Source organism: Synchiropus splendidus, chromosome 10 (genome assembly GCF_027744825.2).
Source record: "Synchiropus splendidus isolate RoL2022-P1 chromosome 10, RoL_Sspl_1.0, whole genome shotgun sequence".
In the NCBI taxonomy this organism is placed as follows: domain Eukaryota; kingdom Metazoa; phylum Chordata; class Actinopteri; order Syngnathiformes; family Callionymidae; genus Synchiropus; species Synchiropus splendidus.
In genome coordinates, this window is record NC_071343.1 from 1580784 (window position 1) to 1605405 (window position 24622).

General features: G+C 44.1%; 3 protein-coding genes across 4 annotated transcripts; all 3 read right to left on the reverse strand.

The window, feature by feature from the left end:
• Positions 1 to 1351: 1351 nt before the first annotated feature.
• LOC128766361 (toll-like receptor 8) lies at positions 1352 to 11602 on the reverse strand. Of its 2 annotated transcripts, none has more exons than XM_053877920.1 (2): positions 11485 to 11602; positions 1352 to 4390 (listed from the first exon to the last, which is right to left on the reverse strand). In XM_053877920.1, the coding sequence occupies exons 1-2, from the start codon at positions 11485 to 11487 to the stop codon at positions 1352 to 1354; spliced, it is 3042 nt and encodes a 1013-aa protein (XP_053733895.1). In that variant the 5' UTR covers positions 11488 to 11602. The 2 variants fall into 2 exon arrangements, with proteins under 2 accessions (XP_053733895.1, XP_053733894.1); XM_053877919.1 differs by lacking the exon at positions 1352 to 4390 and adding an exon at positions 7172 to 10240 and having other exon boundaries at positions 11485 to 11599.
• Positions 11603 to 13645: 2043 nt separating this feature from the next.
• LOC128766360 (toll-like receptor 8) lies at positions 13646 to 17693 on the reverse strand. Its single transcript, XM_053877918.1, has 2 exons — positions 17554 to 17693; positions 13646 to 16735 (listed from the first exon to the last, which is right to left on the reverse strand). Exons 1-2 carry the CDS (start codon positions 17557 to 17559, stop codon positions 13700 to 13702), a joined length of 3042 nt encoding a protein of 1013 aa, XP_053733893.1. The 5' UTR covers positions 17560 to 17693; the 3' UTR covers positions 13646 to 13699.
• A 1840-nt stretch (positions 17694 to 19533) lies between these two features.
• Positions 19534 to 24238, reverse strand: LOC128766362 (toll-like receptor 8). Its single transcript, XM_053877921.1, has 2 exons — positions 24125 to 24238; positions 19534 to 22569 (listed from the first exon to the last, which is right to left on the reverse strand). Exons 1-2 carry the CDS (start codon positions 24125 to 24127, stop codon positions 19534 to 19536), a joined length of 3039 nt encoding a protein of 1012 aa, XP_053733896.1. The 5' UTR covers positions 24128 to 24238.
• Positions 24239 to 24622: the final 384 nt, after the last annotated feature.

The window sequence follows — 24622 nt, forward strand, 5'->3', positions numbered from 1 at the left end:
ATGGTGGGACTCAAAAGACTATAATTAGGGCTGCACCGAATTGAACATTTGAGGCCGAAGCCGACAAATATTTAAAATGCTTGGCCCAATACCGAATAGTACCGAATAAAACAGAATACACAATATCCAAAGCTTTTTACGACGTTTTTCAAATACGCCATAGTGGAGAACATATTTACACACGTTTGACCAGGAACGTTATTGTTTAGATGATTGAATATTTCTGACATTTTTTTAAATTTCAGACTTTACTTTTCAAATAACAATAAGAAGAAGGAAATAACAAACCTTTCTGTTGTATAACAGGCTGCTACTGTAAACACAAGGCACTTGATAGTTGGGTTGCACACTCATTGCAAACTACAATCCGATTCTTGCTCTCCACAAAGCTCAGAAGAACTGAAAACTTCAACACTGCATCCAACCTTTGATCACACTTAGCACTGACACTGGACACCGTGGACAACAAAGAAATGATTAAATAAAGAGGAAGATACATGGGTCAAAAAGTCAAAATCTTTTCAACTTCTGTTGAACCGCTGCTGTTCGGTCTCCAGCTGACCGGGCAGTGAGCTGCGGAGTCGGTGCTGTCATTGTGTTGCCAGATTTTCATGACCTTTTGAGAATGGTGGAGTGGGTTGCCAGAATTCTGTCAGGTCTCACATAGTGCATTTCACTTCTGTGGCACATTTTTTCATTAAAAATACACATTCTATCACATCGCGCTGTCGATTTGAGGTGAAAATCATCTTTCAGGCTGCGCTGCACTGTATTCGATGACGTCACATGTCACCATTCATCTACGATGAGTCTTTGCCAATGTTGGAGGCATCCCTAGTTTGATTGATTATGCTTCATGTCGACAACCACATGACGTCAGCATGTTGAGTGCATGCACATGCGTGAATTGGCGCTGTAAATGGAGGAAGAACTTGCACCTGTATTGTAAATTCAGAGCACTGATACACTGATGTCTTCTCAACGTGTGATGGTGGTCAATATTATTACACGTCTGATGTTACGTGAAGAATCTGGAGGTTGTGTGTTTTTCCCTCTCCTATGATTTTCTCACTGAACACAGACGAGGACGTCTGCCAACACCTCCCCAGAGCAGTTGAAATGACTCTGCCATACTGATCCTACTCAACGATGTTTTGTGGTCACCGGAGACAAATGATATCCATTGGCTGTATCTTCAAACATGTACTGTATAGCCATAAAACCGCCATGTGAAAATAATACATACATGTTACTTTATTGTGTATGCAAATTCATTGATTATGGCATATTTCAACAATGTAACAGCAGTATGTTCCCCAAGAGTACTTTATTGATCATTCATCCCCTCTCGTCATCGACTGTTGAAGTACTGTGAGTAGGTCTTGTTGTACATGATGTCATTGTCCACGCGGATGATATTTCTAAGGTTCTGCCAGAACCACGGCTCTGCCGCTCCAGTTTTGGGCCACTTGACGACGCTCTTCCCGCAGAGCCTCTCCCTCAGACGCAGCAGGTGAGAGTACTGCAGTACTGGCTCCAGCATCAGCAGCACGATCACGTCCTCATTCTCCTCAAGCAGTCTTTGATGGGCCAAATACATGGCCAGCCTGAAGACGCCGGTCTTCACGTAGCCCTGAGTCAACACGAAGAGGGTCTTGCGGCTGTATCGGATGCTCTGGATGAGGTTGTCCACCAGGGGGACTCCTGCAGGCCAGTCTCTCTCCTCCAGACAGAGAGGAAGATGGTGTCTGTCGTCCTCCAGCTGTGCTCTCAGATTCGTCATCACCCACTCAGAAACATCTGCATCAGTGGTGTCATAGGTCACAAAGACGTCATACACATTGTGTTTGGAATTCAACTTCCTGTAGCCCTTTAGCTTGGCCCTCACGTAGTGCAGGGCGTAGAAGGCATCCCAGTAGAACAAGTGATAAACTGTGGCTACGAACATGAACAGGAGGGTGAAGGAAGTGGAGAGAATGTACATCAAGAACGCCAGACTGTCGTTGATGCAGTTCTTGATGTCAAAGTGAGTCAGCAGTTTTCCTTTTTGGTTGGCTGGTGAGCCACATTTCACATCCCAAGTCAGTTTTGGGATTTTTATGCTGCCACTTTCAATCCACAGTATGAAGTCTAGTGAGTCACACGTGCACTGAAGAGGGTTTTGGTGGATCATCAAGGTTTCAATCTTGGGTGTGGTCTTGAAAGACGACTGGTTGATGGTGGCCAGCCAGTTCTTGATCAGGCTCAGGGTCTTCAGACTTGGTGCTCCCACTAAAAACCCATCATCCAGGTGGAAAATGTTGTTGTGAGACAAGTCCAGAAAGGTCAACGAGTGCGAGTGGATGCCAACCACGTCCGACAGAGAATTGTGGCCGAGGTTCAGAACCTGAAGTTGTTCAAAATCTTTGAGTTTCTCCCACTGAAACTTTGTGAGCAAGTTGTTGCTCAAACTTAGCTTGGTCAGGGTTCTGGGTAAATGTTGAAACACTGTGTCAGGAATGTTCATGATGCCGTTGAAAGAAATATCCAAAATGGTCAAGTTAGTTAGATTTGTAAAGATCATGTCGTACGATTGAACATGTTTCTTCCAAATTTGGCCCAAGTGGTTGTTTCCAAACTGAAGCTCTGCTAGTGAACGGCTGCTCATCTGCTTGGTTGTTAATGTGGCAATAGAGTTGTGACTCATGTTCAGCACCCTGAGAACTGGCAGGTTCTGAAGAAAGTTCAAGTTGTGTGTCACACCGTAGGCCTCAAAGTAGTGAGGGTTGTAACTCAGGTCCAGCACCTCAAGCTTCTGCAGTTCTATGAAGGAATTGTTGTAGGCCAGATCGACCTTGTTGAAGGACAGATCAAGGTAGGTCAGGTTTGGTAAAGAGGAGAATTCTGTTCCATTAGGTGCCACAGAGAACCCGTTTCCTGAGAGGTTAAGACATGCCACGTCATTGTAGCCTTCAAACTGCTGTTGGGTGATGAAAAACAGGTTGTTTGAACTCAGGCTCAGCACTCTCCCGGCATTCAGGCACTCTTGCTTGATTAAATTATGTGATTCGATGAAGCTAAAGTCTTGGGAGTGATGTGGATATCTGAATGGTAAAGTACGGTTGTTCACAATATGTGAGCCCAATTGTTTTTGTTCGCTCAGTGGAGACAGACGGTTTTCCGCCAGGTATAACACCTTCACGTGGGAGAAGTGTGAAAATACCATGGACTCGTATCTTATCAAAAAGTTTGTGCCCAAGTTCAGGACGGTCAGATTTTTGAGATGGTAGAGAGGTTTTAGAGTTTCAGGCCCAATTTGCTGGAAAACCAGACCTGGCAGATGAAGAACTTGAAGAGACTTGAGGCGTGAGAAGTTTTCAGAAAGGTTCACGATAGGTGGAAATGCTCCTGGTTCAAAGTTGAACGAGAGATCAAGTCTTTCTAATCTAGGCAGGTAGGTGAGGAACTTGGCTTCCGAGGATATCGCAGGTAACAGCAGGTTAAAAGAGAGGATGAGGACTTTCAAAAGTTGAAGATTTTCAAACCAGGAGGGCTTCACGCTCCTCAGTGAGTTTCCTCCAAGGTGCAGCATCTTAAGCTTTGTCAGATTTTGAAATGCATTTGGATGAATGTGAAGCGACTGGTTTTGACAGGGAACACAGGGATATGGAGCGGAGCTGCATCTGGGACAGTTTCCCTGGAGATAAAGCACAGAGAGTTGACTCAGGCCCAGGAAGTCATCCTCTTTGATCGCTTGTATGTGGTTGGATCCCAGCTTCATGTTAACCAGAGTCTTGGGAAGGCCTTTGGGAACCTTGGTCAAGTTGTTGAAGGAAATGTCGAGAGTGTTGAGTTGGGTCATCACGAGCAAACTGTCATCCTCAATGGTGACACGCTTGCTACAGGGGTTGTCGGAATAGCAGTTCCTATTTAAATACAAATGCGTGATGCTGGCCAAGCCAGCTAGCATCTTCCTATCCAAGTATGTTATTTTGTTGCGGTTCAAGTCCAGTGTTCTTAGCCCTGCTGGAAGGTTTGTTGGTATATCCTTCAGGTGGTTTCCTCCAAGTGCCAAGTTCTTCAGTCGTGTCAGGTTCTTGAAGGCATCCTCGCTGATGACCAGCTTTCCTTCCCTGTTGGCCCAGTTCAGTTTGAGGGTGGTGAGATTATGGAGATGTGACAGGTCCTTTGCTGAGACTTTCTTGATTAAATTGTCTGATAAAACCAGTGCCGTGGCGTTACTGGTAATCCCAAATGGAACTTCTTCAAGAGAGCGAGCATTGCACAGGAATATGATGGCAGAGTTGTTGTTGTGAATGACAACGTCACATGGGAAGAGCGGAGAGGTCCAGTCAGCTGTGGCTGGCCCGACTGAGAACCACAGGAAGAGCAGCAGAGTGTTTGAGGAACCCTGTAGGGGGGAAGACACAGTCGGTTAAGTGTTTGGAATGAGCAAGTCTGCCAAGTAGTTTAATCTTAACCTGTTATTTGACGAGTCTGAGAGCCAGGCCTCTGCACTATTACAGTTAACTGCATTACTGCAATCAAACGACCTCAATAGGGTATTCCGATATGCCGCTGCTGCTTCGACTTGGCTCCCAAGGAAAATGTAAATGCCATTTAAATTGAAAGCATGGATTTACTCTATCAATTTGTATTGATTATTCTATTTTTAAATATATATAGATTAACTACAAATGAAAATCTGAGCAACAGGATTGATGTCTCTAAGTACTGTCCTTCCCAGCACTTGCACTTTACTGTACTTAGAAATGTGGTATATCCCAGCCTTCCGATGAGACAGCCTTGTGAATGAAGAGGATGTGCTCTAACCATTCTAGTGACTAGGAGCTACGGGGGTAGCTCTGCTTGCCATACCTTAGCTTAGTCGGAATTGACGCCTCTGGTGACCTGTTGTCTCCGGCACCATGAGACACAGTATCTGTCCCACGGGTTTGACTTCAAAGTGTAATGCGTCAACATGCAACACATGGCTACTCTCAAGTGGACTTTACTGTCAGTCTGGGACCCAAAATTCCACTTGAAACGGGCCACGTGACATTTGCCACTTTATAAGTGAGAATGTGTTGGTGACGTGTAACGTGTGACGTGTTGGTGAAGTCAAAGTCTAACCAATTCAGAATACGTCTTTTCTCTTCTTTTTATTCTCCACTCTCATCAAGGCCAATCTACTTTTCATACTGGATACTAAGAAACCATATCACATCAGAGTGCAGCGGCTCGCTCAGGCCTGGAAGTCAGTTGATGAAAAAACAATGCGGATGTGAATCTCTGCAGACTTTGAGACACATGTAATGTACTCTGAGACATCGAAAAGTTCCCACGCGACACCCTAAATTCCTACTGGGGATCATTCATACACATATAAACAGGTCTCATTGTATTTGCTGGTGATGCACAAGACTGGACCTTTTCTTTACTATGTGAAGCAGTGAAAACACGTCGTTAGTCACATTTGGCATGAATTGAGCGCCTTGAATTCACCAGAACAATGCGGCCGTATCTTTGTTTCATTGTCTGCAGATGAATTTTAGAAACTCACCATCATCTCTGTTCTCTTGGTCCCTGACTTCAACAAACACCTCACTGGTCGCTGGACGTCTGCTTTTCAGATGTGGATTCTTAACAAGACTGAGACGAACTCACGATTTCGGGTCTGTTGTTGGAGCTCTGACATCCTCTTTCAAACAATGTGTTTGTGCTTTAGTGGAAGTAAGAATGAAAACTCTTGAAGCATCCACAGCACTGTTCTTCTCATTGGTCAGTGGGAATGGGAAGTCATGTAGTGAAATATGACATTTGTTTACAGGATCACGTATGCTTTTGTCACCAGGAGTGTGACTTTCAAGAATGGTGGGACTCAAAAGACTATAATTAGGGCTGCACCGAATTGAACATTTGAGGCCGAAGCCGACAAATATTTAAAATGCTTGGCCCAATACCGAATAGTACCGAATAAAACAGAATACACAATATCCAAAGCTTTTTACGACGTTTTTCAAATACGCCATAGTGGAGAACATATTTACACACGTTTGACCAGGAACGTTATTGTTTAGATGATTGAATATTTCTGACATTTTTTTAAATTTCAGACTTTACTTTTCAAATAACAATAAGAAGAAGGAAATAACAAACCTTTCTGTTGTATAACGGGCTGCTACTGTAAACACAAGGCACTTGATAGTTGGGTTGCACACTCATTGCAAACTACAATCCGATTCTTGCTCTCCACAAAGCTCAGAAGAACTGAAAACTTCAACACTGCATCCAACCTTTGATCACACTTAGCACTGATACTGGACACCGTGGACAACAAAGAAATGATTAAATAAAGAGGAAGATACATGGGTCAAAAAGTCGAAATCTTTTCAACTTCTGTTGAACCGCTGCTGTTCGGTCTCCAGCTGACCGGGCAGTGAGCTGCGGAGTCGGTGCTGTCATTGTGTTGCCAGATTTTCATGATCTTTTGAGAATGGTGGAGTGGGTTGCCAGAATTCTGTCAGGTCTCACATAGTGCATTTCACTTCTGTGGCACATTTTTTCATTAAAAATACACATTCTATCACATCGCGCTGTCGATTTGAGGTGAAAATCATCTTTCAGGCTGCGCTGCACTGTATTCGATGACGTCACATGTCACCATTCATCTACGATGAGTCTTTGCCAATGTTGGAGGCATCCCTAGTTTGATTGATTATGCTTCATGTCGACAACCACATGACGTCAGCATGTTGAGTGCATGCACATGCGTGAATTGGCGTTGTAAATGGAGGAAGAACTTGCACCTGTATTGTAAATTCAGAGCACTGATACACTGATGTCTTCTCGACGTGTGATGGTGGTCAATATTATTACACGTCTGATGTTACGTGAAGAATCTGGAGGTTGTGTGTTTTTCCCTCACCTATGATTTTCTCACTGAACACAGACGAGGATGTCTGCCAACACCTCCCCAGAGCAGTTGAAATGACTCTGCCATACTGATCCTACTCAACGATGTTTTGTGGTCACCGGAGACAAATGATATCCATTGGCTGTATCTTCAAACATGTACTGTATAGCCATAAAACCGCCATGTGAAAATAATACATACATGTTACTTTATTGTGTATGCAAATTCATTGATTATGGCATATTTCAACAATGTAACAGCAGTATGTTCCCCAAGAGTACTTTATTGATCATTCATCCCCTCTCGTCATCGACTGTTGAAGTACTGTGAGTAGGTCTTGTTGTACATGATGTCATTGTCCACGCGGATGATATTTCTAAGGTTCTGCCAGAACCACGGCTCTGCCGCTCCAGTTTTGGGCCACTTGACAACGCTCTTCCCACAGAGCCTCTCCCTCAGACGCAGCAGGTGAGAGTACTGCAGTACTGGCTCCAGCATCAGCAGCACGATCACGTCCTCGTTCTCCTCAAGCAGTCTTTGATGGGCCAAATACATGGCCAGCCTGAAGACGCCGGTCTTCACGTAGCCCTGAGTCAAAACGAAGAGGGTCTTGCGGCTGTATCGGATGCTCTGGATGAGGTTGTCCACCAGGGGGACTCCTGCAGGCCAGTCTCTCTCCTCCAGACAGAGAGGAAGATGGTGTCTGTCGTCCTCCAGCTGTGCTCTCAGATTCGTCATCACCCACTCAGAAACGTCTGCATCAGTGGTGTCATAGGTCACAAAGACGTCATACACATTGTGTTTGGAATTCAACTTCCTGTAGCCCTTTAGCTTGGCCCTCACGTAGTGCAGGGCGTAGAAGGCATCCCAGTAGAACAAGTGATAAACTGTGGCTACGAACATGAACAGGAGGGTGAAGGAAGTGGAGAGAATGTACATCAAGAACGCCAGACTGTCATTGACACAGTTGCTGGTGTCAAAGTGAGTCAGCAGTTTTCCTTTTTGGTTGGCTGGTGAGTCACATTTCACATCCCAAGTCAGTTTTGGGATTTTTATGCTGCCACTTTCAATCCACAGTATGAAGTCTAGTGAGTCACACGTGCACTGAAGAGGGTTTTGGTGGATGATCAAGGTTTCAATCTTGGGTGTGGTCTCGAAAGACGACTGGTTGATGGTGGTCAGCCAGTTCTTGATCAGGCTCAGGGTCTTCAGACTTGGTGCTCCCACTAAAAACCCGTCATCCAGGTGGAAAATGTTGTTGTGAGACAAGTCCAGAAAGGTCAACGAGTGAGAGAGAATGCCAACCACGTCCGACAGAGAATTGTGGCCGAGGTTCAGAACCTGAAGTTGTTCAAAATCTTTGAGTTTCTCCCACTGAAACTTTGTGAGCAAGTTGTTGCTCAAACTTAGCTTGGTCAGGGTTCTGGGTAAATGTTGAAACACTGTGTCAGGAATGTTCATGATGCCGTTGAAAGAAATATCCAAAATGGTCAAGTTAGTTAGATTTGTAAAGATCATGTCGTACGATTGAACATGTTTCTTCCAAATTTGGCCCAAGTGGTTGTTTCCAAACTGAAGCTCTGCTAGTGAACGGCTGCTCATCTGCTTGGTTGTTAATGTGGCAATAGAGTTGTGACTCATGTTCAGCACCCTGAGAACTGGCAGGTTCCGAAGAAAGTTCAAGTTGTGTGTCACACCGTAGGCCTCAAAGTAGTGAGGGTTGTAACTCAGGTCCAGCACCTCAAGCTTCTGCAGTTCTATGAAGGAATTGTTGTAGGCCAGATCGACCTTGTTGGAGGACAGATCAAGGTAGGTCAGGTTTGGTAAAGAGGAGAATTCTGTTCCATTAGGTGCCACAGAGAACCCGTTTCCTGAGAGGTTAAGACATGCCACGTCATTGTAGCCTTCAAACTGCTGTGGGGTGATGAAAAACAGGTTGTTTGAACTCAGGCTCAGCACTCTCCCGGCATTCAGGCACTCTTGCTTGATTAAATTATGTGATTCGATGAAGCTAAAGTCTTGGGAGTGATGTGGATATCTGAATGGTAAAGTACGGTTGTTCACAATACGTGAGCCCAATTGTTTTTGTTCGCTCAGTGGAGACAGACGGTTTTCCGCCAGGTATAACACCTTCACGTGGGAGAAGTGTGAAAATACCATGGACTCGTATCTTATCAAAAAGTTTGTGCCCAAGTTCAGGACGGTCAGATTTTTGAGATGGTAGAGAGGTTTTAGAGTTTCAGGCCCAATTTGCTGGAAAACCAGACCCGGCAGATGAAGAACTTGAAGAGACTTGAGGCGTGAGAAGTTTTCAGAAAGGTTCACGATAGGTGGAAATGCTCCTGGTTCAAAGTTGAACGAGAGATCAAGTCTTTCTAATCTAGGCAGGTAGGTGAGGAACTTGGCTTCCGAGGATATTGCAGGTAACAGCAGGTTAAAAGAGAGGATGAGGACTTTCAAATATTGAAGATTTTCAAACCAGGAGGGCTTCACGCTCCTCAGTGAGTTTCCTCCAAGGTGCAGCATCTTAAGCTTTGTCAGATTTTGAAATGCATTTGGATGAATGTGAAGAGACTGGTTTTGACAGGGAACACAGGGATATGGAGCGGAGCTGCATCTGGGACAGTTTCCCTGGAGATAAAGCACAGAGAGTTGACTCAGGCCCAGGAAGTCATCCTCTTTGATCGCTTGTATGTGGTTGGATCCCAGCTTCATGTTAACCAGAGTCTTGGGAAGGCCTTTGGGAACCTTGGTCAAGTTGTTGAAGGAAATGTCGAGAGTGTTGAGTTGGGTCATCACGAGCAAACTGTCATCCTCAATGGTGACATGCTTGCCACAGGGGTTGGCGGAAAAGCAGTTTTTGAATAAACGCAGAGTGGTGATGTTGGCCAAGCCAGCGAGCATCTTCCTGTCCAAGTATGTTATTTTGTTGCGGTTCAAGTCCAGTGTTGTTAACCCAGCGGGAAGGTTTGTTGGTATACCCTTCAGGTGGTTTCCTCCAAGTGCCAAGTTCTTCAGTCGTGTCAGGTTCTTGAAGGCATCCTCGCTGATGACCAGCTTTCCTTCCCTGTTGGCCCAGTTCAGTTTGAGGGTGGTGAGATTATGGAGATGTGACAGGTCCTTTGCTGAGACTTTCTTGATTAAATTGTCTGATAAAACCAGTGCCGTGGCGTTACTGGTAATCCCAAATGGAACCTCTTCAAGAGAGCGAGCATTGCACAGGAATATGATGGCAGAGTTGTTGTTGTGAATGACAACGTCACATGGGAAGAGCGGAGAGGTCCAGTTAGCTGTGGCTGGCCAGGCTGAGAACCACAGGAAGAGCAGCAGAGTGTTTGAGGAACCCTGTAGAGGGGAAGACACAGTCGGTTAAGTGTTTGGAATGAGCACGTCTGCCAAGCAGATTAATCTTAACCTGTTATTTGACGAGTCTGAGAGCCAGGGCTCTGCACTATTACAGTTGACGTGGTCCCCCACAGCATTACTGCAATTACACAACCCAAACACCAGATTCACTTGAACATGCGTCTCACTTTTACAACTAGTGTAAAAGTTTGAGTGATCCGGAAACCATAACCTCCCAATTGTTTGGAGCAAGTTCAGAGTTTGGGTCAGAAAGTGAGTCTAAATGTCATTTTTATTGGCATTAGCATGGGAAAACCATGCATGAAGCATCAGGTGCATTTCAGGAACTTTTTCAAGGCCTCCAAACACTTTGAAATAATTCAGGAGGGAAAGTTTGTAATGGTCGTATGTGAACTAGGTCACATGATAATCTCAGGTAGTCACTCTTTTTCTTTTTGTTTTAAATTACCATGTTATTACGTTGGAAATGTTATATGAAATGTTATCCAGACTGTCCAGTAGATGGTAGCAATTCCTAATTAAACCGAAATTAGAGTTCAAACGTCAGACGGTGGCGGAGGGAGGCTGAATTGCTGATGAATCGAAAAAGCAGTCTCAGATGATTAACCATGCCATTTTATTGCACAACTGCAGCATCGTTTTCACTGTTGGCACTGTTTTGGCTGTTTGTCAAGAATTTGTTTTTGTTTTACACTTCCTGAACTTACTAGGAGCAAGTGCAAAAATGAATGTTTCCAGTTTAAAAGAACCTACGTTGACTGAAGTTTAGATCAGTTCGTGTGTTGGAGGCATTTATGTTGACCATAAATATTTCATTTGTTTCACTTGTAACTATTGTTCCAGACATATGGTTTTTCACAAGTGAACTTCTCATGACTCTCAATAACCGTTGGTGAATCAGGTGTTTATAATAAGCTGACAGGCTTGTCTTGAATATGGGTGTGTTCCCGCTGGTGTGCGTTCATACAGACACGCGAGGATCTTCAGCAGGTAAAATGGTGTTGGCCCATGATACACTGGACCGAAACCCTTTACCTTTTGAAGCTGTGAAAACACTCTGCTAGTGCTGAAAAGGATTACGGTCACATCAGGCACATAATCTATTTAATGGTGTCAGAGTCACTGTCAATATGCAGTATTGATTTAAGCCCCTCTCATTAACCAGACATGCAGCCGTACCCTGCTAGTGCTTCATAGTCTGCAGATAAATGTTAGCTACTCACCATCACGTCTGCTCTCTTGGGCTCTTCGGAGTCGAATCTGGCCAACTTTGGTAGCCAAACCTCAGCGTTCACATGTGGATTGTTATCACACACAAGCACAGTTTCTGGTCATTTGTTAAGCACAAAGTGAAGAGCTGTTTCACTTCCACTTTCGACCAACACTTCATTTGAAAGAGGAAGTCGAATAGCAAACAAATGAATTTCTGTTAAGAAAAAAAACAAAAAAACCAGCAGCAGCCGTCCAGCAGGAAACTTAAACCACATCTCTGTTGCTGTCACATCTGACTTTATTTACAGAAGTGAATTTACAGTTTTCACTAGGGGTGTGAAGTTAAAGGATGGTGTGACACACAATGGTTTTAATGATTATTCCTCTGGTCAACAAGAAAATACAACTCTCACACAAAACAATGATAGATTATTTTTATACAGGGCTGTTTAAGACACTCCAAGAGCTGTTCCATTCACATCACTGGGGCAGACGGACAATGGACATGTCGCCTTAAACCAGGATGAATCCCAGGCATGTTAGAAGCAATTAGCATGAATGCAAGCATCAACACAGGTTGTTCATCTAGTGTGATGTATTGTCAAAGGACTCACAGCACACTGTCTGATAGCTGGGGAGAAGAGCAGCTCCAGACAGTTGATGCTGGAATAATACGGTGTTCTCCCTGTCCAAAAATCAGTGGATTCTTCTTTGATACAACAAAGATGGACTCACAGTTCTTCTTTATGTTTGCAGCTCTGCGCATACTCGTCGCACCCAAAGCATCTCTGACATCATCACTTTTGGCTTTACCACTGAGCGGCCCGGGGGCTTCATCTGTGGTCCTTAGGCCTGTTGTGTGTCCTCACTAAGTGAAGTACCCTTATTGAGGGTCAAGGAAACGGATGGTGACCACTGCTGGTAAGTAGTTGAACGAAAGACACTGTGCTGTTTTATTCTTTGTTTCACCAATGGCATCTGCAGCGTTTTCGCCTGTGTTTATTCTTGTTCTTACTGCTACTGCTCCTGTAGTGACAGGAAGTGCTTGTTCTTGTTGGACCTCGTATTCGAAACTCGTATTCGAAATAATGGAAACACCTTAAGGTGTTTCCATTATTTCGTCCAACCCGTGTATGTATGTGCAAAATCCATTTTCTTCTTCAATTTAGTTGGTGCAGCTTATACTATATTAAACAGTGTATTCAGTCGTCCGAAAATTACAATACAGTTGTGAATAGAGTTTTTTGAAAAAAAGAATGCGAAACAAAGGAGGTCGGCAAACTCTTGAATTGACCCTTATGTTGACAGGATTATCCATTGGCGACAAAGGTAAGTGAAGCTAACATGTTTAGCTGTGTTTCCCTATCGAACGGACTTCATAATGAAGCATTTCTAATTATATGAATATTACATAGACGTGTACTTTTCAAGATGTTGCTACGAATCAGAAATGATTGTATCGTCCTATATATCGTCGCAATGTACAATCTGCCTTTCGAGCAAACTCATTCACAGTTACCAAAAAGCTGCATTGCCCGAAGACCAATGGCCACCTCTCTTACCTGAAAGAGGAGGAATAATCTGATCTACGCGAATGCACCACTTCTCATTAATCAGCAAACAGCAGCAACAGATATCAACACCAAAGCACCCAGTTTCAGAGAAACCCAAACTGCTGTCAAGCTCCTCACCTGCACCTGGGGTGCCATATCTGGCGCTCAAGAGGTGTCCCAAGCTCTTGCCTTGCCTGACAGCAGGAACAATTCGAGTGCTGGAAGGTCAAGTGAGAAGAGCGGTTATCTTGAAGAATCTTGGCAGTCTGGGCAGGATGCCTTTCGGATGTCTTCCTAGTATTGAGAAAAAGGGCTCTGCAGCAAGACCTGGACACGGTGTGGAGGTGTTTTTGTCCTTGGCGGTTTCTTTGCTCAGACTGCTGCTCTTTTCCTAACCGGGGCTTTTCCCTCTGAACACCGACTAGGACGACTCTCAGCACTGCCTAGGCGTTGTTAAAGAAACACAACCATACAGGTCCCACTCAACCCTGAGTTTGTGTGGCCATCAAAACTGCCATGTTAAAATGATCCAAACATGTTCTGTAGAAGTCTTTCAAAAGCCTTTATTGTGAGTACAAACTTATTGATTTAAGCCAATTTCAATATTATGACAGCTGACTTTGATCCAGAGCAAGTTGCAAAGATTATTTTATTTACTATTCAGTCCATTTCTTCATTGATTGTTGAAGAACTTTGAGTAGGTCTTGTTGTACATGACGTCATTGTCCACGCGGATGATATTTCTAAGGTTCTGCCAGAACCACGGCTCTGCCGCTCCAGTTTTGGGCCACTTGACAACGCTCTTCCCACAGAGCCTCTCCCTCAGACGCAGCAGGTGAGAGTACTGCAGTACTGGCTCCAGCATCAGCAGCACGATCACGTCCTCGTTCTCCTCAAGCAGTCTTTGATGGGCCAAATACATGGCCAGCCTGAAGACGCCGGTCTTCACGTAGCCCTGAGTCAACACGAAGAGGGTCTTGCGGCTGTATCGGATGCTCTGGATGAGGTTGTCCACCAGGGGGACTCCTGCAGGCCAGTCTCTCTCCTCCAGACAGAGAGGAAGATGGTGTCTGTCGTCCTCCAGCTGTGCTCTCAGATTCGTCATCACCCACTCAGAAACGTCTGCATCAGTGGTGTCATAGGTCACAAAGACGTCATACACGTTGTGTTTGGAATTCAACTTCCTGTAGCCCTTTAGCTTGGCCCTCACGTAGTGCAGGGCGTAGAAGGCATCCCAGTAGAACAAGTGATAAACTGTGGCTACGAACATGAACAGGAGGGTGAAGGAAGTGCAGAGAATGTACATCAAGAACGCCAGACTGTCGTTGACACAGTTGTTGATCTGAAAGTGAGTCAGCAGTTTTCCTTTTTGGTTGGCTGGTGAGTCACATTTCACATCCCAAGTCAGTTTTGGGATTTTTATGTCGCCACTTTCAATCCACAGTATGAAGTCTAGTGAGTCGCACATGCACTGAAGAGGGTTTTGGTGGAGCATCAAGGTTTTAATCTTGGGTGTGGTCTCGAAAGACGACTGGTTGATGGTGGTCAGCCAGTTCTTGATCAGGCTCAGGGTCTGCAGAGACGGTGCTCCCACTAAAAACCCATCATCCAGGTGGAAAATGTTGTTGTGAGACAAGTCCAGAAAGGTCAACGAGTGCGAGTGGATGCCAACCACGTCCGACAGAGAATTGTGGCTCACGTTCAGAACCTGAAGTTGTTCAAAATCTTTGAGTTTCTCCCACTGAAACTTTGTGAGCAAGTTGTTGCTCAAACTTAGCTTGGTCAGGGTTCTGGGTAAATGTTGAAACACTGTGTCAGGAATGTTCATGATGCCGTTGAAAGAAATATCCAAAATGGTCAAGTTAGTTAGATTCATAAAAATCATGTCATATGATCGATCACTGTTCTGCCAAATTTGTCCCAAGTGGTTGTTTCCGAACTGAAGCTCTGCTAGTGAACGGCTGCTCATCTGCTTGGTTGTTAATGTGGCAATAGAGTTGTGACTCATGTTCAGCACCCTGAGAACTGGCAGGTTCTGAAGAAAGTTCAAGTTGTGTGTCACACCGTAGGCCTCAAAGTAGTGAGGGTTGTAACTCAGGTCCAGCACCTCAAGCTTCTGGAGTTCTCTGAAGGAATTGTTGTAGGCCAGATCGACCTTGTTGAAGGACAGATCAAGGTAGGTCAGGTTTGGTAAAGAGGAGAATTCTGTTCCATTAGGTGCCATTGAGAACCCGTTTCCTGAGAGGTTAAGACATGCCACGTCATTGTAGCCTTCAAACTGCTGTGGAGCGATGAAAAACAGGTTGTTATAACTCAGGCTCAGCACTCTCCCGGCATTCAGGCACTCTTGCTTGATAAAGTGATGTGATTGTATGAAGCTAAAAGCTCGTGAGTGTGGCGGATATCTGGATGTTAAGCTAAGGCTGTGTCCATTACCTGAGTTCAATTGTTTCTGCTCGCTTTGTGGAGACAGACGGTTTTCTGCTAGATATAATACTTTCACGTGGGAGAAGTGTGAAAATACTTTGGGTTCGTATCTTATCAAAAAGTTTGAGCCCAAGTCCAGGATGGTCAGATTTTTTAGATGGTAGAGAGGCTTAAGAGTCCAGGGCCTGATTTGCTGAAAGACGAGACCTGGCAGATGAAGAACTTGAAGAGACTTGAGGTGTGAGAAGTTTTCGGAAAGGTTCACGCTTTGTGGGAATGCCCCTGGTTCAAAGTTGAACGAGAGATCAAGTATTTCTAATCTGTACAGGTAGGTGAGGAACGTAGCTTCTGAGGATATCACAGGTAGCAGCAGGTTAAAAGAGAGGACAAGGACCTTCAGTTGATGAAGATTTTCAAACCAGGAGGGGTTCACGAACATCAGCGAGTTTCCTCCCAGGTGCAGAGTCTTGAGCTTTGTCAGATTTTGAAATGCATTTGGATGGATATATAGAGACTGGTTTTGACAGGGAACACAGGGATATGGAGCGGAGCTGCATCTGGGACAGTTTCCCTGGAGAAAAAGTACGGAGAGTTCACTCAGGCCCAGGAAGTCATCCTCTTTGATCGCCTGTATGTTGTTGTGTCCCACCTTCACGTCAACCAGAGTCTTGGGAAGGCCTTTGGGAACTTTGGTTAAGTTGTTGAAGGAAATGTCGAGAGTGTTGAGTTGGGTCATCACGAGCAAACTGTCATCCTCAATGGTGACATGCTTGCCACATGTGACAGTGGAATAGCAGTTCCTACTTACATTTAGAGTGGTGATGTTGGCCAAGCCTGCTAGCATCTGCTTATCCAAGTGCATAATTTTGTTGCTGAATAAGTCTAGTGTTCTTAGCCCTGCTGGAAGGTTTGTTGGTATACCCATCAGGTGGTTTCCTCCAAGTGCCAAGTTCTTCAGTCGTGTCAGGTTCTTGAAGGCATCCTCGCTGATGACCAGCTTTCCTTCCCTGTTGGCCCAGTTCAGTTTGAGGGTGGTGAGATTATGGAGATGTGACAGCTGCTTTCCTGAGACCGTCTTGATCAAATTGTCTGATAAATCGAGCTCTGTTGCGTTACCTGTAATCCCAAATGGAACCTCTTTCAAAGAACGTCTATTGCACAGGAATATGATGGCAGAGTTGTTTTTGTGAAGCCTGACTTCACATGGGAAGGGCGACATCATCTTGGCTGTGGCTGGCCAGGCTGAGAACCACAGCAAGAGCAGCAGAATGTTTGTAGTGCCCTGTTGATGGATGACAGTCAATTAATGAAAGACAATTTAAAAAATGTTATGAGTCAAAGAGCCATTCAAAAATCTAACTTTCATAATAAGAGCAGACCTAGTTTGGTTCTACCATTGTTGTGGACAAACAGTTGGACAAAGCCAGCGCTCATTTGTCTAAAACAGAAATATCTTGCTTATGAAGACCAACGTTTCCGATGTTGACCATTGAGGAGTTTCCCTCCTCACAATTCTTCCTCAACACATGACGCTCGTTCACATAAGAAACAGTTTATCAGTAACATAATGTCACATTCCACTATATTCTATGGAAATTCCGTAATCAACCAACTCCGCCATTCTGCCTGTGCCAACAACTCCTGACTGAAAACAACGGGAGAGAACATTCTGTTCAAGTTTTTAGAATGAACCTAGTGTGCATGTAATGTGTACAATAGTCCCCAGCTTCATATGACATGAAAATCTGACGTATATTAGTTATAGAAGAATTATTACTGATTACAGCATTGTGAATAATAATTGTCCACAAACAAGGTTCTTTGCAGAAACAACTTTCTTCACAAGATAAAATCTTGTCCCTTCCAAGTAATTCCTCTCTCAAATTGCAAAAGACAAAACTCAAAAAAAAAGCTAGGGTCATAAGTTGAGAGAACCAATATTTGAGAAAAGGAATTTGCACACATTTGGCACACAATCTATTTAATGGTGTCAGAGTCACTGTCAATATGCAGTATTGATTTAAGCCCCTCTCATTAACCAGACATGCAGCTGTACCCTGCTAGTGCTTCATAGTCTGCAGATGTATGTTAGCTACTCACCATCATGTCTGCTCTCTTGGGCTCTTCGGAGTCGAATCCATCCAACTTTGGTAGCCAAACCTCAGTATTCACAAGTGGATTCGTGGATTCTCACACAAGCTCAGTTTCAGGTCTTTTGTCGAGCGTGAAGTGAAGAGCTGTTTCACTTCCTCTTTCATATAAAGTGTTTGGACTTTAGTGGAAGTTAAACTGAAAAAAACCCCAAGAATTTCTGTTAAGAATAAAAACAGCAGCGGTTGTTCAATTGGACTGCTGGAAACTTAAGTAAAAACTAATCCGTCTTACGGTTAAATATTTATATTTACTCAGAGAAGCACTTTGCATGTTCAGTCGGCATTTTGTTTGAATGCAGTTAAAATGAATACAAGCAACTGTTCACAAAAATACGTGCTAGAAATGGAAAATTTCACTGCAGATCACTGATACCGATTGCATGGTCTGACTATGAATTTGGATTCAAATTGATGCGGTCTTCTGTGTACACGATATGAAAAAATGTACCATGAAATCATTTTAATTCAGACATATTTTCAAATACTCTTCAAGGAGGAAAAAAACAGAAAAACCTTGCAGTATGCAGCAAAAGTCAGTCAAAAGGACGACTGAAAAACAGTTTCTTCGATGTGAGGCTGGTCCTCTGATTGGCAGAAATTATAGAGTTGTTCGGAAAATGAGCGTGAACGATGCGGATGAAGACGGCAGTGACGATGCGAAAACTCTTCAACCTTCTTGATGGCTTCACGGAAGGTTGATGTTTATCATTATCCAATGGAGCTAGACTGTTTAGCAGTGTTTCCCAATCTAAAGTATTTGTTTTTCTGTCATGAACAAATGTTTAAAACCGTCAAATGCATGTGCACATTACATGGGCTTGTTAACATTTCAAGATGACGATAAGAATTGGAAATAATTGTACGATCCTTGTGGGAAGTTGCTGAAATCACAGTTGCTGTCACTAGTGCAAGAGCAGTAGTAAATCTAAAATGTTCTTTGAATAGATGAAAGAAAATACATATGGAATTGTAAATAGACATAGTTATTATTGTTTGTCATACATCATAGACTTTAACAGAGATACCTCTGCATACTCTCCTAGGTTTGTTGTTGCTCATTGAGTGCAGAGTTTCACGACCCCTCATCTTTGTGTGATGTTGCCTCTCTTGATGGAGAGGCAAGAGAGGCACAACAGCGCACCTGGCCCCCTGAATAAGAGGGTTGCCATTGCGCACTGGAAGCTCGTCTTCAACAGCAAGGATCAAAGTATGACCCATTTGTCATGTCAGTAGAACCACAGTGGAGATTGCTTCAGGATTTTTGTGCAAATTTCCATTGTGGCCCATGACATCCACTGTGAGTATGTTTGCATTTCAACTTTGAAGACACATATTCCACTAGCTCTGTACTTGGACCCAATGGTGCGCCGTACCTAGTGTACATGAGTTGCCCCTAGATTTGGCACTGTCGATGGACCTACAATGGAGATCTGCAGACTAGGATGGAAGAAAAGACAACCACCTTTTAGGATTGGCAGTGTGTTGCTGCTGTTTGGCAAGTGATGCCGAATGCACCCATGTTTCCCGGCTGAACATGACTTTAGGACGCCACCCTGACACCACGGGGGAGGCTGTGCGACATGACCTGGACAAGCCCTTCCAGGTTTCCCTGGGGAAGAAGGTGCTCTTTCATTTGAGCAGAACACTACATTTCCCCCCTGAACATCATTTAGGTTGACTTTTGACATCCCCCGAGAGCAGTAATGACAGTACCTTACTGGTCCTACTCATCGCGATGATGTTTCCTTTTCACTTGACATGGTTGAGGTCCATTAGCTGAAACTTCACAAAGATCTTTCAGTAAAAAACTGTCATGTTAAAATGGTCCGTGTTGAAACACTTTATTGTCTGTACAAACTGAATACATTTGGCAAATTCACTGCAAGTGCCGTGAAGGGATCTTTATTAATTATTCAGTCCATTTTTTTCATTGGCTGTTGAAGAACTTTGAGTAGGTCTTGTTGTACATGACGTCATTGTCCACGCGGATGATATTTCTAAGGTTCTGCCAGAACCATGGCTCTGCCGCTGTGTTTTTGGGCCACCTGACGACGCTGTTCCCACAGAGCCTCTCCCTCAGACGCAGCAGGTGAGAGTACTGCAGTACTGGCTCCAGCATCAGCAGCACGATCACGTCCTCGTTCTCCTCAAGCAGTCTTTGATGGGCCAAATACATGGCCAGCCTGAAGACGCCGGTCTTCACGTAGCCCTGAGTCAACACGAAGAGGGTCTTGCGGCTGTATCGGATGCTCTGGATGAGGTTGTCCACCAGGGGGACTCCTGCAGGCCAGTCTCTCTCCTCCAGACAGAGAGGAAGATGGTGTCTGTCGTCCTCCAGCTGTGCTCTCAGATTCGTCATCACCCACTCAGAAACGTCTGCATCAGTGGTGTCATAGGTCACAAAGACGTCATACACGTTGTGTTTGGAATTCAACTTCCTGTAGCCCTTTAGCTTGGCCCTCACGTAGTGCAGGGCGTAGAAGGCATCCCAGTAGAACAAGTGATAAACTGTGGCTACGAACATGAACAGGAGGGTGAAGGAAGTGGAGAGAATGTACATCAAGAACGCCAGACTGTCGTTGACGCAGTTCTTGATCTGAAAGTGAGTTAGCAGTTTTCCTTTTTGGTTGGCTGGTGAGTCACATTTCACATCCCAAGTCAGTTTTGGGATTTTTATGCTGCCACTTTCAATCCACAGTATGAAGTCTAGTGAGTCACACGTGCACTGAAGAGGGTTTTGGTGGATCATCAAGGTTTCAATCTTGGGTGTGGTCTCAAAAGACGACTGGTTGATGGTGGTCAGCCAGTTCTTGATCAGGCTCAGGGTCTGCAGAGACGGTGCTCCCACTAAAAACCCGTCATCCAGGTGGAAAATGTTGTTGTGAGACAAGTCCAGAAAGGTCAACGAGTGAGAGAGAATGCCGACCACTTCCGACAGAGAATTGTGGCTCACGTTCAGAACCTGAAGTTGTTCAAAATCTTTGAGTTTCTCCCACTGAAACTTTGTGAGCAAGTTGTTGCTCAAACTTAGCTTGGTCAGGGTTCTGGGTAAATGTTGAAACACTGTGTCAGGAATGTTCTTGATGCCATTGAAAGAAATATCCAAAATGGTCAAGTTAGTTAGATTTGTAAAAATCTTCTCGTATGATTGATCGTATTTCTTCCAAATTTGGCCCAAGTGGTTGTTTCCGAACTGAAGTTCTGCTAGTGAACGGCTGCTCATCTGCTTGGTTGTTAATGTGGCAATAGAGTTGTGACTCATGTTCAGCACCCTGAGAACTGGCAGGTTCTGAAGAAAGTTCAAGCTGTGTGTCACACCGTAGGCCTCAAAGTAGTGAGGGTTGTAACTCAGGTCCAGCACCTCAAGCTTCTGCAGTTCTATGAAGGAATTGTCGTAGGCCAGATTGACCTTGTTGGAGGACAGATCAAGGTAGGTCAGGTTTGGTAAAGAGGAGAATTGTGTTCCATTAGGTGCCACAGAGAACCCGTTTCCTGAGAGGTTAAGACATGCCACGTCATTGTAGCCTTCAAACTGCTGTGGAGCGATGAAAAACAGGTTGTTTGAACTCAGGCTCAGCACTCTCCCGGCATTCAGGCACTCTTGCTTGATGAAGTGATGTGCTTCTATGAAGTTCAAGGTTTGGGGGTGGGGTGGGAGGGGTGTTAGGCTAAGGCCGTGTGCATCACTGCTGTCTAGTTGTTTCTCTTGGCTCATTGGAGAGATATGGTTTTCTGCTAGATATAATACTTTCACGTGGGAGACGTGTGAAAATACTTTGGGGTCATATCTTGTCAAAGAGTTTGTGCCCAAGTCCAGAATGGTCAGATTTTTGAGATTGTGGAGAGGCTTAAGAGTCCGGGGCCCTATTTTCTGGAAATATAGACCTCGCAGATGAAGACAATGAAGAGACTTGAGGTGTGAGAAGTTTTTTGAAAGTTTCAGACTTTGTGGGAATACCCCAGGTTCAGAGTTGAACGAGAGATCAAGTTTTTCTAATCTGTACAGGTAGGTGAGGAACGTAGCTTCTGAGGATATCACAGGTAGCAGCAGGTTAAAAGAGAGGACAAGGACCTTCAGTCGATGAAGATTTTCAAACCAGGAGGGGTTCACAGAGGTCAGTGAGTTTCCACGCAGGTGCAGAGTCTTGAGCTTTGTCAGATTTTGAAATGCATTTGGATGGATATATAGAGACTGGTTTTGACAGGGAACACAGGAGAATGGAGCAGTGCTGCATCTGGGACAGTTTCCCTGGAGATCAAGTACGGAGAGGTTATCGAGGCCTCGAAAGTCATTCTCATTGATCGCCTGTATGCTGTTGACTCCCAACTTCAGGTCAACCAGAGTCTTGGGAAGGCCTTTGGGAACCTTGGTCAAGTTGTTAAAGGAAATGTCGAGAGTGTTGAGTTGGGTCATCACGAGCAAACTGTCATCCTCAATGGTGACACCTTTGCCACAGGGGTTGTCGGAATAGCAGTTCCTATTTACATTTAGAGTGGTGATGTTGGCCAAGCCTGCTAGCATCTGCTTATCCAAGTGCATAATTTCGTTGCTGAATAAGTCTAGTGTTCTTAGCCCTGCTGGAAGGTTTGTTGGTATATCCTTCAGGTGGTTTCCTCCAAGTGCCAAGTTCTTCAGTCGTGTCAGGTTCTTGAAGGCATCCTCGCTGATGACCAGCTTTCCTTCCCTGTTGGCCCAGTTCAGTTGGAGGGAGGTGAGATTATGGAGATGTGACAGCTGCTTTCCTGAGATTCTCTTGATCAAATTATCTGATAAAACTAGTACTGTGGTGTTACTAGTAATCCCAAATGGAACCCCTTTTAGAGAGCGCCCGTTGCACAGGAAAATGATGGCAGAGTTGTTGTTGTAAAGCCTGACGTCGCATGGGAAGAGTGGAGAGGTCCAGTTAGCTGTGGCTGGTCCGACTGAGAACCACAGGAAGAGCAGCAGAGTGTTTGAGGAACCCTGTCGAGGGGGAAGACACTCAGTGAAATAATTGACATGAGCAAGTCTCCTATATTGTTCCACATGTTGTGGCACACGGATTAATTGTATGAAAAAATAATCTTGCTGATGTAGACAAAGGCTTCCACCATTACATGTGACGCGAAGTTTGAATAATTAAATAGAACCAGAGATTTGTCAAAGAAACTTGATAGAATAAGAAAATGGATACATGCTTGTTGGGAACTTTGGCTACAGCTCAGGCTTATATCCAACTTGCTGACTGGGCCAGGGTGGTACTGATGTACAGTATATGGTAGGCACCTGTTCAGGTTTGGTAATGACTCGAGGCCAACCGTTAGTATGTGCCTGGGTGGGACCCTGTGAGTCCCTGTCCTGCGGAGAAGGGTATGGGCCATTCGGTCGACATATCTGCTGACCATGGCCCTGAAGTTAATGAGGGCTGTGTGTGGGTGTAGGTGTAGTGTAGCACGCCTGGGTGCAAGACAAAGGCTACATTGGAAGGATGATGTCTGAGCTTTGCTAAGATGACTTCTTTAACTCTCTTTGAAACCTGTATTAACCTGTATTGTTGCTTGTCCTTGAGGTGTCGATGGACTGCTGGGTTTTGTGCAGAGGAATGGACTGTGCTGTGTTCAGCCATCTGTTTATGATGATATTGTTTGGTTTATCCATTGTACAGGTCCAACTTTACCTTAAAATCATACATTTGTGTCCGCAAAAAGAAATGGCCACAAAATCCTCGAGGGACTGGTTATTACCGTCAAATACTTGCATACAGTCATATTTAAGAACTGCTGCTTATTGAAAATGTAAAAGCCAAACTGTCAATCATTTTGAAATAATTATCATTATAATATAATGGAAATTTAAATCAATCAAAATTCACTCAGGACTTAAAGGATGAATGTTGTCCTGTTTTTCCGGTAGATGGTAGCTATTTCCAATTTTATAGAAATCACTTAAAAAGTCAGATGTCGCGGGAAAGTAAGTGTTAAAATAAAGACTGACACGAACAATGAGAAAAATATCGTGTCTCAGATGATCAACAAAGCCATTTTAATGCACAACCGTGGCATCATTATGATTATGATCTGTTTTTTTTTTTTTTTTTTTTTTTTAGGTTTGCACTTCATCTGCTTCCCCATTCCCTCAATGTTAAATGAAATCTTTACCTTAAAAGGAATGAAAATGTTCCTAAAACTCTGCAAGGAATATATAAAAGTGCTTTTATGATTTGATCACCTATATATAAAAATGAAGCTTTTTGTAAAAATAGAGCATCACAGTGTATGGACACTTTATCCTATGGTACAGTGTGTTGGTCCAAATGTGTGATTTTCCACAAGCAAACTTACTCACTAACCATAACCACTGATGAGTGTAAGTGTTTGCAACAACAGTCTGACAGGATTGTCTGAAATATGTGCGATTCCTGCTGGTGTGTACTGGTGCAGTCGAGCATGTTAAGCAGGTGTAATTGTATTTGGTGTCAGAGCCACAATCAATATGAAATATTGATTTTATAGTCTAGAGATGAATGTTTGGAACTTACCATTGTGTCTGTTCTGTCGGCCACTTTGTCTAATCCATCCAACTTTGGTCGCCAAACCGCAGCTTCCACATGTGGATTTGTGGATTGTCACACAAAGTCAGTTTCTGGTCAGTTGTTGAGCACCATGTGAAGAGCTATTTCACTTCCTCTTTATTATAAAATCTTTGTACTTAAGTGTAACTTAAAAATGCAACTCTTGAACTTCCCTCATGAAAGCAGCAGTCTTCTCCTTGGTCAGCTGGAAATGAAGTTGTACCTTGTCTCCGGCTGTGGTGAAATATAAGGTGTATTTCCAGAAGCACAGTGACATTCATGACGAGGGCGTGCCATTAAAGGAAGCTGTGAACATAATAAAGAAAAAGCAACTACGCTGCTCAGTATAAACCAGGATCATTCTTGTCACAGTGCAAGTTTAGCTTTACTTTATTGAGCAATCAGCATGAAAAAAAGCACTTTGGCATTCAGCTTCTCTGTCCAGAGTCAAAATACATAAGTTGT